The sequence below is a fragment of the Pezoporus occidentalis genome, unplaced genomic scaffold (genome assembly GCF_034315485.1).
Source record: "Pezoporus occidentalis ecotype Australia unplaced genomic scaffold, CSIRO_AGI_Poc_V1 ctg11, whole genome shotgun sequence".
Taxonomy (NCBI): Eukaryota; Metazoa; Chordata; class Aves; order Psittaciformes; family Psittacidae; genus Pezoporus; species Pezoporus occidentalis.
The window spans coordinates 522,823-538,427 of record NW_026912886.1 but is presented as its reverse complement, the minus strand read 5'-3'; the positions used below and the strand labels follow the sequence as shown (position 1 = coordinate 538,427).

At 40.9% G+C, this 15,605-nt stretch overlaps 2 protein-coding genes across 2 annotated transcripts; one reads left to right on the top strand and one right to left on the bottom strand.

The window, feature by feature from the left end:
• The first annotated feature begins 761 nt into the window (after window positions 1-761).
• Window positions 762-8,563, top strand: LACTB (lactamase beta). The gene is made up of 6 exons (XM_062626044.1): window positions 762-1,025; window positions 1,280-1,346; window positions 3,407-3,597; window positions 3,936-4,281; window positions 5,883-6,048; window positions 7,345-8,563. Exons 1-6 carry the CDS (start codon window positions 771-773, stop codon window positions 7,886-7,888), a joined length of 1,569 nt encoding a protein of 522 aa, XP_062482028.1. The 5' UTR covers window positions 762-770; the 3' UTR covers window positions 7,889-8,563.
• Window positions 8,564-12,126: 3,563 nt separating this feature from the next.
• RPS27L (ribosomal protein S27 like) lies at window positions 12,127-15,605 on the bottom strand. The gene is made up of 4 exons (XM_062626029.1): window positions 15,450-15,605; window positions 15,169-15,277; window positions 12,717-12,827; window positions 12,127-12,313 (listed from the first exon to the last, which is right to left on the bottom strand). The coding sequence occupies exons 1-4, from the start codon at window positions 15,453-15,455 to the stop codon at window positions 12,285-12,287; spliced, it is 255 nt and encodes an 84-aa protein (XP_062482013.1). The 5' UTR covers window positions 15,456-15,605; the 3' UTR covers window positions 12,127-12,284.

Below are 15,605 nucleotides of genomic sequence, written 5' to 3'. Positions count from 1 at the left end.
CATCTGGTTGGCAAACTTCACAAGAGTCCTGGTTGTTGGACTTGGATCTGGTTGACATGTCAATCTGAATCTTGTGATGCAGTGAAAATCCTTCTTTCCTTCTGCCTTCTTGAGTAATGATATCACTGTCTGGTGCCTCTTCTGTCTCTCTAGCTTGCTGCTCAGTCAACAAATCATTAGAGAAGACCTACTGGAAACCAAGTATATGGAAGGCCTTGAGATAGTTTAAACACATCAGTTGGAGGCATCGTCATGGCTCTGCAGGCGCTGTCTAAACAGAACAACTACATGGAAAAAACATTTCTGTGAGCCAACACTTGCTATGCCATCAGCGCTGCTCTGCGCAGAAACTTAACTCTAAACAAGCCTTGGGCATTTCCTCACTAATCAGATATGCTCACCTTGCAGTTATAAAAGGTTTTGTCTGGGTGTTAGCCTAGCTTGCCTGCTTTACCTCTGCCTGGCATGTTTCACAGCAGGCTTTTTCATTTGATGCTGCAATCCTTTGCTATGGAGGGCAGAGTGAAGATTAGCTGTTATGTCATGGTTTGACCTATCCTTCGTCTTCTTTCTGCCCTTTTCCCATGCGTCAGTGCAATGACGGCCTTGGTTAAACCGGCTTGTTCAGCGAGAGCCCCGTTAGTGCGGGCGGCCCGGGCCCGATGCGCCGGGAGAGCCCTGCCGCTGCCCTCGCTCGATGCGCTCGGTGCTCGGCAGAGCGAGCTCTCGGGAGCGGCTGTGGCTGCCTGGCGGGCAGCGCTGGGGCGGCCATGAACGGGCTGGCGCGCGTCCTGTGGCGGGCCGCGGCCCCGGGGCGGCTGTCGGTGTCCCGGGCAGGGGGGGCCGGGGCCGGGGCCGGAGCGCGGCCCTGGGGCTGGGGGCTGGCGCTGGGGCTGGCGCTGGGGGTGAAGGTGCCGGCGGGCTGCGAGGCTGACGAGGCGGAGCCGAACCCGAACTCGCTGCCGTCCCCTCGGGGCTTCGGCGCTGCCATCGAGAGGGGCAGGGATCTGGTGCGGAGGATTAAGGTGCGGAGCGAGGGGGGCTGCGGGGACCCGAGGGTCGTGTCTGTTGCTGTGCGAGCCGGCTCTCACCCGTGAGGGGGAGCTTTCGGAGGCGGTTCACACCAGTTCAGCCCAACTAGTGCTTAACTAAACGTCAGTTAAGGTAACAGCAACGTGCAGGTGTATTTGTGGGATTGCTTTTGTATTTGTAGGGATTGCGAGATGGTGTTTTTAACCGTAAAGGTCCCCCTTAATGTCTTCTGTGCGTTTTTTGACAGGATGAAGCAGGAATCCCAGGTATACTAGTTGGAGTTTCAGTAGATGGACAGGAAGTCTGGTCAGAAGGTCAGTATATGGGAGTAGCAGTTGTGCATGCTGTTAGGAAGCAATGGAAGTTTTAGGAATGCGCAGTTCAGACAAAGGGTTTTAATGCACTTCATGTCCTATCTCTGAGCAGGGGGCAGAAACAGGAGCCTTGGGAGCATAAAGAGATAACTTTTTTAGTAAACTTCAGTAATTGCCAGGAGTTGGTAATTTATTAGCTTCCTGATTGTGCTAGTATATATCAAATGGTTCTGTTTAAGTACCTTTCTCTAGTTGTTTGTCAGATGAGTCTTTTCATATACTCCAGGCATAGAGCTGTACAGTGCTCTGGTAGAATTGTGAATAGGAGGTAATGAACTGTTCTCCCTGCAGGACCTTACTTAAAGTAATAATGACTTTCTGACAGCTGTTGTATTAACTTTTATATATGTATAAAACAGATTACAGGTTTTCATTTCTCTTTCATCATGCCTGAAGTGAGTTGGAGAGCTTCTAGTACCTTTTGTACTGTGGCCTAATAAGAAAATTATACTAGAAACTTAATCCCAAACTTTCTCAACTCAGGTGGCTTTTCTGGTCTCAAATTACGTGGCAGTGATTACAGAAGTTTTCCTATTACTTCTGCACAATCCCTTCCTTGACATGCAGGAAAGTGCCAGAGAGAACTAGTGCCAGGTTTGTGGTTTATCACCACGACTGCCAGATCCAGTAGCAAGACAGCTACTTGTGGGAGGATAAGCCTTGGCAGAGCTTTCTGTACCCTGCTGCCTATGGATACAGAGAACAATGCTGCCTTGAGTAAGGCAGCTGGGAGGTGGGCAACATTGCTCTAACACAGCTCATTTTGTTGCCCTCCTTTCTTCATGGGGGAAAAACAGGAGGAGGTTTAAGGTGCATGTGTTCTGTGACCATGACACTGAACCTGCTTTCTTGCTAAACTGATGGGAGAAATTTCAGATTTGGAAGCTATTTTCACTGAGGCATGAAGTATCTGCATTCACAAGCGCCATGCAAGCACTTGAGTGTCAGCTTTGCATAAAAGGGTCTCTTGCAATTGACATGTCATTTGTTTTATTTCTTGTATTTTGGCAAGGTGTTTTTTTGCATGAGTTGTTCATTATTACACTACACTTTGATGTAGACAGACACAGAATCAGAGAATCATAGAATGGTTTAGGTTGGAATGGACCTTAAACCTCCTCTGGCTCCAACCCCCTGCCATGGGCAGGCACACCTTACACTAGAGCAGGTTGCTCCAAGTCCAACGCAACCTGGCCTTGAACACTGCCAAGGAGGGGGCATCCACATGAACTGCAGTATGAGCAGGTCTTGCTCATACTGAGAAGTGCAAGTATGTCATTACTGCATTTCATTGCTTTTTATGCTGCAACATCCCTTGCACAGTTTCTTCAAACCTAGCTCAAACTGAAGACTAGTATGGGAGCTTATTAATTCCAGTTCTTGCTACCAGACTTGTGGGTTGGTTACACAGGGAAACACTGGTATGGAGACTCTTAAGCTGTCATGTAATTGAAGTCATGCTGAGTGATGTTGAAACAAAGTGCATTACGTGACTGTTTCGTGAAGCCTTACAGCATAGGTAACTGCTGGGAGTTTGTGAGTGATTTCCTTTCTCAATATCTGTATTGATAAAATAAGACCCTTTACTGTTTTAACCATTAAATCAGAACAATAGGAGGAATATTTATGATTTTCAGTTATTGTACAGTCTATATTTTGGTCTCTAGTTTTTCTACATTGAATATTTGACCTCAGGGAGTATAAATTTTGGCTTGCTCTTCAATTTCATTTATCATTAGGTTGTTCTGTAATCTTAGATCAGTAATTTGGGATGCCCATTGGCCGATACAGTGGGTTTTGATTAACCTACTACATTAAGATGTTCCTACTACATTAAAATGTTGTTAATGTCATTGAAGCAGGAGTAGGGATAATCCAATTCATGTCCCAGTTTAGCTAGAGAAAAAACACGGTAAGAAGCCAGTAAATCTATTCATTACAAGCAATTAATTCAGCATGTCTCTGTGCAAAATATTTGCAGTGTTTTTATTTTCTTAAAGGTTTGGGTTATGCTGATGTAGAGAATCGTGTAGTATGTAAGCCAGAGACCATCATGCGGATTGCTAGCATTAGCAAGTGTCTTACAATGATGGCTGTTGCTAAACTGTGGGAAGAGGGGAAACTGGATTTAGATGCTCCAGTGCAGAAATACGTCCCTGAATTTCCAGAAAAAGTCTACGAGGGTGAAAAGGTATGTGACTGTTCATTGGTAACACTGGTTTGGGTTTCTGTTCCTGTCACTGCACAGCCATATGTGTACAGATGCCTGTATCTGGACCCATTCCCACAAAACAGATGTTTGCTGCTTGAAAAAACAATGCTGGAAATTGGGATCTTCAGTTCTATATGACATGTGTAGTGTGTGCATATATATGTATCTATTTTAACTGGGTTTAATACATAATATTTGAAAGTCCTTCCATCTTTGTCTGTTCATCATCATGCTGAATTTTACTTTTCTGGTGATTTAGTGTGCATCGTACCTTTAATGAAGAGAGCTCACATTTAAATGCTGTCTTTTCTACCTAGGTCACTATTACTACAAGACTGTTAGTCTCGCACTTGAGTGGGATTCGTCATTATGAAAAAGATATTACAAAAGTAAAGGAAGAAAAGGAAAAGGCAAACAGAGCATTGAAACCAACAAAACCGTGTCAGGATAAAGAACAAAAAGAAAAAGAAGGCAAAGGGGTTGAAAGGACTGATTCTGTCAAACCAAGGAAAGAACACGAGGGTGAAGTAAAAAGCCGAAATTCAAAACCTGGCAGGAGAGACAGAGAATTTGAGCAAGAAGAGTATTATTTGAAGGAAAAATTTGAAAGTGTGATTGAATCACTGAAGATATTTAAAAATGATCCTTTATTCTTTAAACCAGGTGAGTTTCTATTTAGACCAAAACGTGCTCAGGATTTTATCAATTCAACTTTAGGTAACACTGTTATAAAGATACCTTTACCAGTCTACTGACTTGAAGAATTACACTTATATAGATTCAGATACCAGAGAGAGACTCTTCATCAGGGACTGTAGCAACAGGACAAGGGGTGATAGGTTTAAACTTCAACAGGGAATGTTCAGGTTATATATAAGGAAGAAGTTCTTTACTGTGAGGGTGGGGAGGCCCTGGCACAGGTTACCCAGAGAAGTGGTAAATTCTCCATCCCTGGCAGTGTTCAAGGCCAGGTTGGAGAGAGCCTTGGGCAACATGGTCTAGTGTGAGGTGTCCCTGCCCACGGCAGGGGGTTGGAACTGGATGATCTTAAGGTTCTTTCCAACCCTGACCATTCTAGGATTCTATGATAGAACCTTCTAATGGTGTATCTGCACCATAATCCAGCCAGTTCAAAATGTCACGTAGCCAAGACTTAAAAGGTATTACAAGAGGGTCCCAGATAAGAAGAGAAAGCGGGACCTCAGGTAGAGCTCCTGGGAGAAAAGTCTTATTTCTAAGTAATGCAGTAAGTGCCATGAAACATACCAGTTATTGAATTTGTCAATTCTAAAGCAAACATTCATTTTAGTGAGGCACTAATCCAGAGCTAAAAAATTCTACAGAAAGATCACAGAATCTCAGAATTGTTGAGGTTATTTATTGTTGGAACTAGTTCTAGAGAGAACTTTGAGGAGTTTCAGTTTTAAGTTCTAAATGAGTCAGGTTAAAAGGCAAAGGATATGCACTGCCAACAAACAGCAAATGTGCATTTAAGGGGAAGGGAGTATGAAGGGGGAGAAGTTAACCTTATACCATCTTGGAGAGTTCTAGGAACCCCTTCAAGTAAGAGATCTGTCTGGACTGTAGGCAGTTTGGCAGCTTGGTGCCAAACATTTCTTAGTGCAAGAATGAAGTAAAAAACATTGTTTTGTAAATAAAATATATTATCTTAAATAATACACATTAGTGTTCATATAATCTTACAGGATATTCTTGAACTAGAAAACCAGAACTAAAAACACTTGTTAAAAGTTATCAAAAGCTTTGAAAACCTTGAGCGAGTTCTACTCCTGTCTTTTCATCTCTAGGGTGTAGACATGCAAATAAGTCACAGTAGGTGAGCATCTTCTAAGAAGTAATTTTATGGTTTGCTCCAGCTTTCCAAATCCAGATGTCCTTATTAGCAGGGGCATGGTAAATCTTGTGGAAAGGATGTTAAATGTCAGTCTTCACATCTTGGCATGAAACCTGGCTGTACGTGCAGGTCCCTGGAGAGACTTTAGCTCTCTTCTCAGAGCTACCTGCACTTAGCAAGCATCTGTGTCTGCTGCTGTACAGAAATTCCTGAGAGCCAGCATCATAAACTTGTGATTCACATCCTATTAAAATGGGGGTGCAGGGGGACTCTGTCAATTGATTATTCATTGCTATACATAGTTTTATTTGCACATGTGATTACATACATTTTATCCTTCAGATTACATCTGAGCATCATGCATCTAACTTCTTTTTTTCACCCCCTTTCTCATTGTGTTTTTTTCAAGGTAGTCAGTTCTTGTATTCAACTTACGGCTTTACTCTGTTAAGTGCTGTTGTGGAGAGAGTTTCAGGACAAAAATTTACAGATTATATGTTAAAAATGTTTCGTGATTTGGATATGCTGTCAACTGTACTAGATGACAATGAAGCAATGATATATAACAGAGCAAGGTAAGCAAGGGTGAACCTCTTTTTTCCACAATTGTTGCTCTATCTTTATTAAACCAACTGAATTAAGAATGTGGGATTTATCCCTCCTCCCTGTTTTGTAAATGAAGTGGCTTATGTTATTTCAAAGTTAGACATGTAACTGGTTTTGTGTGACCATTATAGCATTGTTTCTGTAATTAGCAGGTACAATTACAGAATAGGAAATAGGTATTTCCTGTTAGAAGGGTGTATATGTGGGGAGTGGCAGGGGTGACTGTGAAGTCTGCATTCATTTTGGGTAAGTGGACAATAGAGTAAACTAGAGGAGTAACTAGGAGATTATGTTAGAATATGTAGTTACCTTGGGGTTTTTAATATACTGACTTTTTAAGAGTTCCATGGAATTGTAATGGTCTCACAGTAACATGAGGTTTTCGTAAAGCGTAGTATCAATTTTAACCAGAACTGAAGTTCTGTTTAGCGCCGAACATGCTTTACCAATTGATCTGTTCTTACTAACTTAAACCACACAAAACCCCACCCAGATAAATTTATGTATCTGGATAATGCATATAGTGCATCCAATATAGTGGATAAGGGTAGAGTTTCTTGCCCTTCTCTCCAGTCGTGTTTTATCAATCTGCCTGACCTGGCTCTGAAATGGATTTATTGAGTGACCTTTTAAATTTTGGTGGGGGGGAAAAACTCTGATTAAATCACAAAAGCAGGTTACAGAAAAAGTCTCATAAAAATGAGACTCAGACTTACTGAAAGTTTGTCTTCTAAAATGCTCTCAAAGAAATCAATCACAAATGGAAGCTACTGTCTTCAAGCAGTCACTTGAGACTTCAGCTCAGTGTCTGATAATCATTGGCTAGTGGTAGGATTCCTCTTTCTTAAAACACTTTAAATCCAGTACAGGGATTTAAGAAAAGTCTTGTGCTGGCTGACCTATAGATTTCTGTCGCACCTTTTATTTGTATATTGCTTTTAGGCTTAGTATAATCAAAGAGTTAGTAGAAGGATTAGTACTTTTGACAGTAAGATTCTAACATAATAACTTTCTAACAAAAGCTTGACAGTACTTTATTGACAGTAAACTTCTAACATAATAATAATGATGGTGATGATGTCACCTTAATTTTTATGTTCCCATCTGAATTTCTTGTTGCTTTTTCTGCAGGAAAAATGTATTAAGTTCTCAAGTTCCACAAGCACAAGCTGATACATGCGCAGTTTGCTCTTTTAAGGTAGAGCAGCTTAAAATAGCTGTGCATAGTGTCAGAGAATGACGACTTGAATTTTCTTGAATTCCAGGTGTTACGTTTACAACAAAAAGGGACGGCTGGTGAATGCACCGTATGTGGACAACTCTTACAAGTGGGCTGGTGGTGGCTTTCTCTCATCAGTAGGTGACCTGCTGAAATTTGGGAATGCCTTGTTGTACAGTTATCAAGCCGGACAATTTAAAAACACTAAAGGCAGACTTCTTCCTGGGTACCTCAAACCAGAAACAGTCACAATGATGTGGACCCCAGTGCCAAAAACAGAAGTATCATGGGACAGGGATGGTAAATATGCAATGGCTTGGGCTGTAGTAGAGAAAAAACAGCAGTGTGGCTGTTGCAGACAGCAGAGACACTATGCATCTCATACGGGTGGTGCAGTGGGGGCAAGTAGCGTCCTCCTCATTCTTCCTGAAGAGCTGGACTCTGAAGCTACAGATACTGGGCTAGTGGCACCACCTAGAGGAGTAATTGTTACTATTATCTGTAATATGCAATCGGTTTCACTCAACAGCACGGCCTTAAAGATTGCAAGGGAATTTGATAAAGAAAAACGGGCACAGTATACAGGTTAAAAAAAGGAAAAAGGTAACGTGTAACTGGACTCACTGCACAGAAACAGGAAAAACAAACGGAGAAGGGTGTAATTTGACTCTAAGATCACTAAGAATACATGAAGCAAAAGCATCAACAGTTCGCTTAATTAACTTCTGCTAGTGGTGCTAAACTTATCTCTAGCTGGAATTAATCTCTCAGGGAAGTTCCTGACTTACAGAAAGGAGAATGTAACAGTCAGCTTTGACTTCTGTAGTATCTGTGTAAATCATCATCATGTTAGCAGGTTTTTTTCTCATCAGTCAAGCACTTGATCAAGATTAAAACCAACAGCACTGGTTTCTCACACTGAGAAGTACAATGACAGATGATCTACCTTAAATGTTAAACTTTTGAAAGATTTCGTGTCTTGATTTGAGCACACAAAGATGTAGTCTGTTCTTTCTCAATGTTCCAGTCTGCCAAAACTGGTCAGTATTACTTTTGAAAGAAAACTGGGTTTACTGTTGTTTTTTTTTTTTATTTTGTATTTGATCAAAAAGAAAAAACACAAACAACAACCCCCAAATCTTGAAGCTACCTCCAGAATGCAGATTTACACCAGAAGTGTGCTTCTGACAGAGCTTGTGCATTGCTTAGAATTAGGAAAGAATAAGGATAGAGTAATGTAAGTAAAAAAGTCTTTTTGGTATTTAGATGTCTTCTCTTCCACTTTCATTGGAGACGGGGAATGTGTGAAACTAGTTTAACGTGAAATAAGGGTATTGTTTCCACAGTCAGAGGTACCTGAATAGCACAACATGGTGAGCTGTCAAACTCTCATTGTTTTTGAACGATACACATGCTGACTTGGGTAGCCAGAAATGACACTGTATTCCATAATGTAGATATTCCTTGAGATACAGGAATCGGGAACTCAACAAAATTTAAAGCCCATTCTTAGAATCACAGAATCAACCAGGTTGAAAAAGACCTTTAAAGTCATTGAGTCCAACCCCAGCACTGCCAAGGCCACCACTAAACCATGTCACTGAGTGCCTCATCTACACAGCTTTTTAACACTTCTAGGGAGAGTGATTCCCCCACTGCCCTGGGCAGCCTGTGCCAATGCCTGAGCACCCTCTTTATGAAGAAATTTTCCCTAATATCCAATCTAAACTTCCCCTGGCACAGCTGGAGGCTGTTTCCTGTTGTCCTATTGCTTGTTACTGGGGAGAAGAGACTGACGCCCACCTCACTACCACCTCTTTTCAGGTAGTTGTAGAGAGTGAAACTTTGAGAGGTTTTGTAGATGTGCCTCACTTTTGCACAAGGTTGAAGAAGAAATTGTGATGAAGTTCCAAAGAAGCATTTTCCAATCTTCAATTTTACTATAGGAATATAACAACATCTGAGTATATTTTTATATATTCCAAAACAGCATGGAAAATTTCTACTATCTCAAGATTTGCCCCTACCCCACTTTCCCTGCAGTTACATCAGACAGTATTTCCAGGCTGAGACAAAACAAAATAGCCTTTGGGAAATGTTTGAATACTTTCTTCCCTGTGCTGTTCAGGAGCTCTGCTGCTCTGACTTTAATGAGCAAGGCGTCTTAGCTAACAGCCTTACCTGCCTTTGTCCCAAGTTAGCACTTTTAATATTAACTTCATAGTTGCTATCTGCCCTATGATGAAACAACATGCTGTCATCTCTCTTCCCAGTATGCCTGTGATACCATTTATTACCCAAGACTGAAAAAACAGGAAATTTAATCTTTTGAGGTGTCAGTGTTTTACCTACATTTTTAATTGAAGGTAGTAAGGCTGGTTTAGTACTCTTAAGTATTATCGTTCTTGTGCCTTAAAACAATAAAAGGTAAACTATTTGCTTGGGTTTTCTGGCCCACTCACCAAAACTTCACTTTTTTATTCGTTAATAATGAGTTGTCTTTATCTCTAGAATATCAGATCAGTAGGGACAACAGAGAGAACCTTTTTGAACAAACTTTCATTTGGTCAGGCAATAAATCAGCTGCTTTTTCACTGAAGTTACTGATACTGTTTGACAATTCCAATACAGAAGTACTGGAGGTGAGTACCTTCAATAGCAACTTTTTTTCCCAATCTTTAGTACCTTCTAGCTCGGTAAACCTGCAGTGGCAGAAGTCACTGCCCATTTTACATGGGGAACAAGAGTAAGTAGTTCTGAGTTGTTTTCATTTTGAAAGAATACATGAATAGAATGGACCAAATACAACGTTTTAAATATAAAAAAATCTGCAAAAGTAGTTTCTGTACTTGTTTTAGGATTTAGAACATACTTTTCTTGTATGATACATCTGTTTTGCAAATGTCATTTTGGATACTTGAGAGAAAACAAGTTTCCCTCACTGACCGTTGTGTTTGGGTATAGAGATTGAGAACCTAGAAAGCACAGGTTTACTGTTATACTTGTCTGCATATGACCAAACACTAATATATATATATATATTTATAGGTATGGGTTAGATATAAGGAAATTCTTCACTATGAGGGTGGTGAGGCACTGGAACAGGTTGTCCAGCGAAGTAGTAAATGCCCCATCCCTGGCAGTGTTCAAGGCCAGGTTGGACAGAGCCTTGGGTGACATGGTCTAGTGTGAGGCATCCCTGCCCATGGCAGGGAGTTGGATGATCTTAAGGTCCTTTCCAACCCAAACCATTCTATGTACAAAAGTGAATAAAGGTAAGAAGTGTCTAAGGCACTTCTAACACCAAGATATTAATGACAGTGCCTCACTCCCCTGATGGAATTTGTTTAGCCACCAACTTTTTAAATACATATCATGTTCTTCATATTGTAGCTTAAAAACCTTCTGGTTTTAAAAAACCTTCTGGCACATACACAGTATTAGAGATGCTATGATGTCTGAATTTCATCTTCCAGTACCTGGAACAAAATGTGTCATGGACTTTTTCTGATTTGGTATTTACTCAATCATGAATTCTTACCTTTTGGATGTAGAGGAAGAGACGGCAGAGGTACAGGAGACTAAGATTCAATCTGGCCTTAGCATACATATTGAGGTCACAAGTGAATTAATATTACTGTTTTGATCTTTAGTCTGAAAGCAGTTATTTGATGGACTGGCATTAAGTGTGGGAAACTGGTCAGTTAAGAGCAACTTTCATGACAAACTTGCACTTAAATTAACCTTTATTTAGAAAACACGGTATGGCACTAACATAAAACTCTGCTTTTCTTAAAAGGCATGTATATTAAATTGGTGCATCTGTTTCTGTATCAAACACCTATTTTTTTGCATCTGGTAATTATGTGTTCACTGCTGTTTGAATTAAATTAAATAAAACTTAATACAATGAATTGTAATACCAGGTTTAGGGTTTATTTTTTTTTATTTACTAGAAACATATTTTTGTAAGTCATAAAAAAGATGCATGCTAAATAGAAATTCCCAAAAATAATTAGCTCACAAGACACTAGATACTTTGAAAGAGATGTTGATACATAACTTGAGCCATTATCTAGTAAAGTAAGATACATGTAAAACTTAGTTTGAATGTTTTCTCATGGTTTAAAAAAGAAAATGTGCCTTTTATCAGCCATTTAGGAAGTAATGGCTTTTAAAAACCTTACTGCAAAAAGGTAATTATTTAATGTCAGTATTTAATACTAAAAGTGTACATGTGTTTGCTGTACTAGTTTGGGTTTTTTTTAATGATGATACCATTCACAGTTGTTAACGTACTTTGTGTCAGCAGTAACAACAATAAGTCATTATTGTTGGTTATACGCCATATGCCTTCCCTATACTAAATGCTTTCCATGTTTTGCAAAAGACTCCTTTTTTTCTCTTGTATAGAAATCTCTGCACAGAATACCAAATGCAGTTTCAAGACCAGATTAGAGGGAAGGGGAAAAAAATCCCCAAACAAAACAGAAAAGCAGCTGAACATAAGTGAGTAAGTTTGTATTTTCATTTATCACCACATTACTGATGTGGTGATAGAGGGACTAAAGTAATGCTGAAAGCAAGCGAGCCATTTTAAATCTATCTAGCCTTTGCAACCCTTGCAGTAGTGAAGTATACAAAATGCACTCTTACAGCAGTTTTCTGTCACCATATGCATCACACTGCTGGAGTTGATAAATGAGGGCAAGGAAGCTGCAAGCCCGAGGTTTTCATATTAAATGACACCTCCCAATTAACAATATACTGTTTAAAAATAAAACTATAAAAATAGAGCTCAGTTGAATGCAAACCTGCAGGAAAAAAATTGCACTTCAAATTATTTATTGAAAAAGAGATTGCAGCTCATTAGTCACTAGTGCATGTAATCTTTACAAAATCAATTGTAATTACTTTGTATTAACAGGCATTTTTAAACTGGTAAGGCTTTCAGGAGCACAGATCCAAACCCACATGCTCAAGTGTTTAGTGTTGCTTTCTTCTAAATGAACAGCCTGTGAACAAATCACATGAGTATAGGGATGAATAGTCCTTGCATTGTTAGGCTGCCTTGCAAAACTGCCCACCCAACCTCAGTAGGAAAATTCATGCGATAAATTTAAACCTCAGGTACCATAATAGGTGAAGATTTAGTACTTCAAGTCTTCTCTGACTCAACCAGGCAACACAGCCGTTAAAATAAGGGCAAGGAATACTATTTCTTTTCTTCCAGATGCCCTTTAAAACTTCATTCTGCTGTTCCACCCCTTTAGTCATACAAACCCCAACTCTAAGCAATTTTCAAGATAAGTGTTCCAGTATCATTTTCAAAATCAAAGCTAAAATGTTTGCAAGCTCTAGATACATAAATGCATTTACATAAGTGGAAGTTTTAGGCCACTAAACATTGCCTCTTACCTTCTGTTAGTCTGGCTTTACCCCCAGTAGGCTGACACAGGACAGTTGAGCACCCTACGCACAGAACAACTGTCTGAGCATGGCTGAATACAGTGGTGATCTTGTAGCATCCTGGAAAACAGCACAATTAAAATTTCCATTGACCATTTCTAGCATGATTTTTTGTATGTGTAATTGAACCAGATACTTGAAATACACTTGTCCAAAAAGGCATCTCTATTTCATTCCACAGCAAACCAAATAAAACAAAGCAAAACGTGGTTACCGTGATACGAACTAGTTGCTTTTACTGGCATGCGTATGAAAGCTAGTTAGTTAACTGAACCCAGGATGAAAATCAACATAGACTGATAGCTGTAAAGCCCTAATTAGCCTGTGATATGTCTCCTGCAAAAGAGTCAAGGAGAACTAGACTAGCCTTCTCTGTTGATTAGAACCACCCATCTACCTAGGGAAATATTTAACTTGTAATAATAGAACATTGCTGTTGGCAAAGTCTGGTAGCTGTGAATATAAACACTGATGTTTGAATCCATGTTTGCTTTCTGTTAATAATCGGTGCCCATAAGGCATGTGCTTAGTTGCATTCTATAAAGCTAGCATCATATCTGAGTAAGACTTGCACAGAATAACTTCACTAATTCCAGATGCAAGAAGAGGCATCAGCAGCACTTTGTCTACAACTTCTAAATTCTATGACTTATAAAAGAATGAAATCACTGTCACACATGGCTTAGACAAGCAAATTTCACTGCTTTCATTCTTTTCCCTAAAAAGTGTTTTTAATTACCCACAAGGAATTTTTGGAGGGAGAAAATCTGTAAATTTGTAAAAGATTTTGTCTAGATGTGGATGTACAGAATAGACAGATAAAGGTGAGCACAGATTCCATTTTCAGCATGCTCAGACCAAAAAAATAAGATAGAATGTATGTTGTGAGGAAGGGCCTTAGAAAGCTCTTGGCGCCTCTTGCTTAAGGCTCCTGTCAATATCGAAGTTCTCCTGCTTTGCTCTGTATGCCCCTCAAACTCAGTAACCAATTAATCCAACAATAATGAAAATAAGCAATGACCTATGGGCCTGTGTTGACATTAACTGTATTGTAGTATGTGTCTTCATGCACACTGGTTTGAAGAAAGTTGAAAAAAAGAAGCAGTATCAGTAGCTTAGCCTTCAACCATGTTGTTTTAGAAGTAACCACACTGTACTTTCAATCTGTTTTAATGAATTCACATCACTTTTAGATGGAAAACAATGTCTCAGAGCTGCTTAGGAATCTAAGCTACTAAGAAAAGATAAGATAATAAGAAAACCTGACTACAGCACCAGTTCCCTTCTAGTTGGGGTGATCACTCCTGTAAGTAAGTCTGTGCATTTTCTGACTGCTACAGTAGTAAACAGTAAATAAGCACACTTGACAGTTTCTGTGCCTACACATGGATGTAGCTGTGCTGACAGAAGAAGGTGTTTGCTGGTAGAACATCCTCCATTGATTGTGCTGGAAAACCCCAGGTTTTAGTTTATAAAAGAGAAGATGGTTATACTGATGTTTCTGAGCCAAACTGGTGAAAATCTTTGAAAAGCAGAAGCAATCCCCTGTATGTGTGTGCTAGATGTCACCTTGCTTCTTGACAGCAGCATGTGATAAAGGCAGTTGTAGATGTTTCGCTTTCTACGTAAAATTACAGTTGCCGGCATATATCCCTGTGAAAGGTTTTTCTGGGTGCTCTTCCAGAATCAATCAGCTTGCAGAAGGAGGAAAACAATGTTGTCTTCCATTTGAAACTTGAGCCATGGATGCTTTAAAGCAAGAAAAAAAGACTACAAGAAACCTGGAGAGGGACTTTTTACAAGGACATTTAAGCACGTGTCCTTGTAAAGGTCAAGGGGGAATGGTTTTAAACTGAGAGGGAAGAATTAGATTAAACATTAGGCAGACGTTCTTCCCTGCGAGGGTGCTGAGGCGCTGGCACAAGGTGCCCAGAGAAGCTGTGGCTGCCCCATCCCTGGCAGTGTTCAAGGCCAGGTTGGACACAGGGGCTTGGAGAAAGGTGCTTTAGTGGAAGGTGTCCCTGCCCATGGCAGGGGGTCGGAGCTGGATGAGCTTTAAGGCCTGTTCCAACCCAAATCAGGCTGGGATTCTGTAATTTCATCTCCACACATGTAAATCTGAAGGGAGGTGCATGTGTGTGTGTGTGCCTACTTGGTAGGAAACGCACCAGACCTCCGGAAAGAAAAACAAAAACCCTGTTGTTTACATTCACCTTTGAAAAAGGGTGAAAACACTCATTGTTAAACAAACAAACAGAGCAATATATGGACTGATTTTTTTCTGTACAGAACAGATAAACGACATTTATATTGGAAAAAAGAAAATCAGACCTTTAATGGAGATGACCCGTGTACAGAATTAGTTCTGATCCTTTCTGTAAGATATAATTTAGATACTTACCTGGGCATTTTACATCCATGAAGTAGGAGTTGGGGCTCTGCACAAGCCGTTTCTTCTTGTGCTTTCTCCTCTCATCCTCCGCGGAGGGGTGCACCAGGTCCTTGGCCAGCTGGGGAGGGCAGAGCACAGGAGTGTTGGGCTCAACGCACAGGCTGGACGCCGCGAAGCCGCCTCCAGCCTCTGCCCGAGCACGGCCGCAGCACTGGGAGCAACGTCCCCGGCCCCGGCGGCCTCGGGGCGCGGTATCGCGGTGGCTCCGGCCGTGGCTCGGAACAACTTACGGGCATCTCGGCCTGCAGCGGCGCCCGACCCGGACTCGGACCCGCACCCGCACCCCGACCAGAGCTGCTCCTGCCGCTGCCGCCCCTGCTTCCGGCGGGCGGGGCCCCCCGGCTCTCCCGCAGGAGGAGGAGCGGAAGCAGGAGAGATTGCGGGGG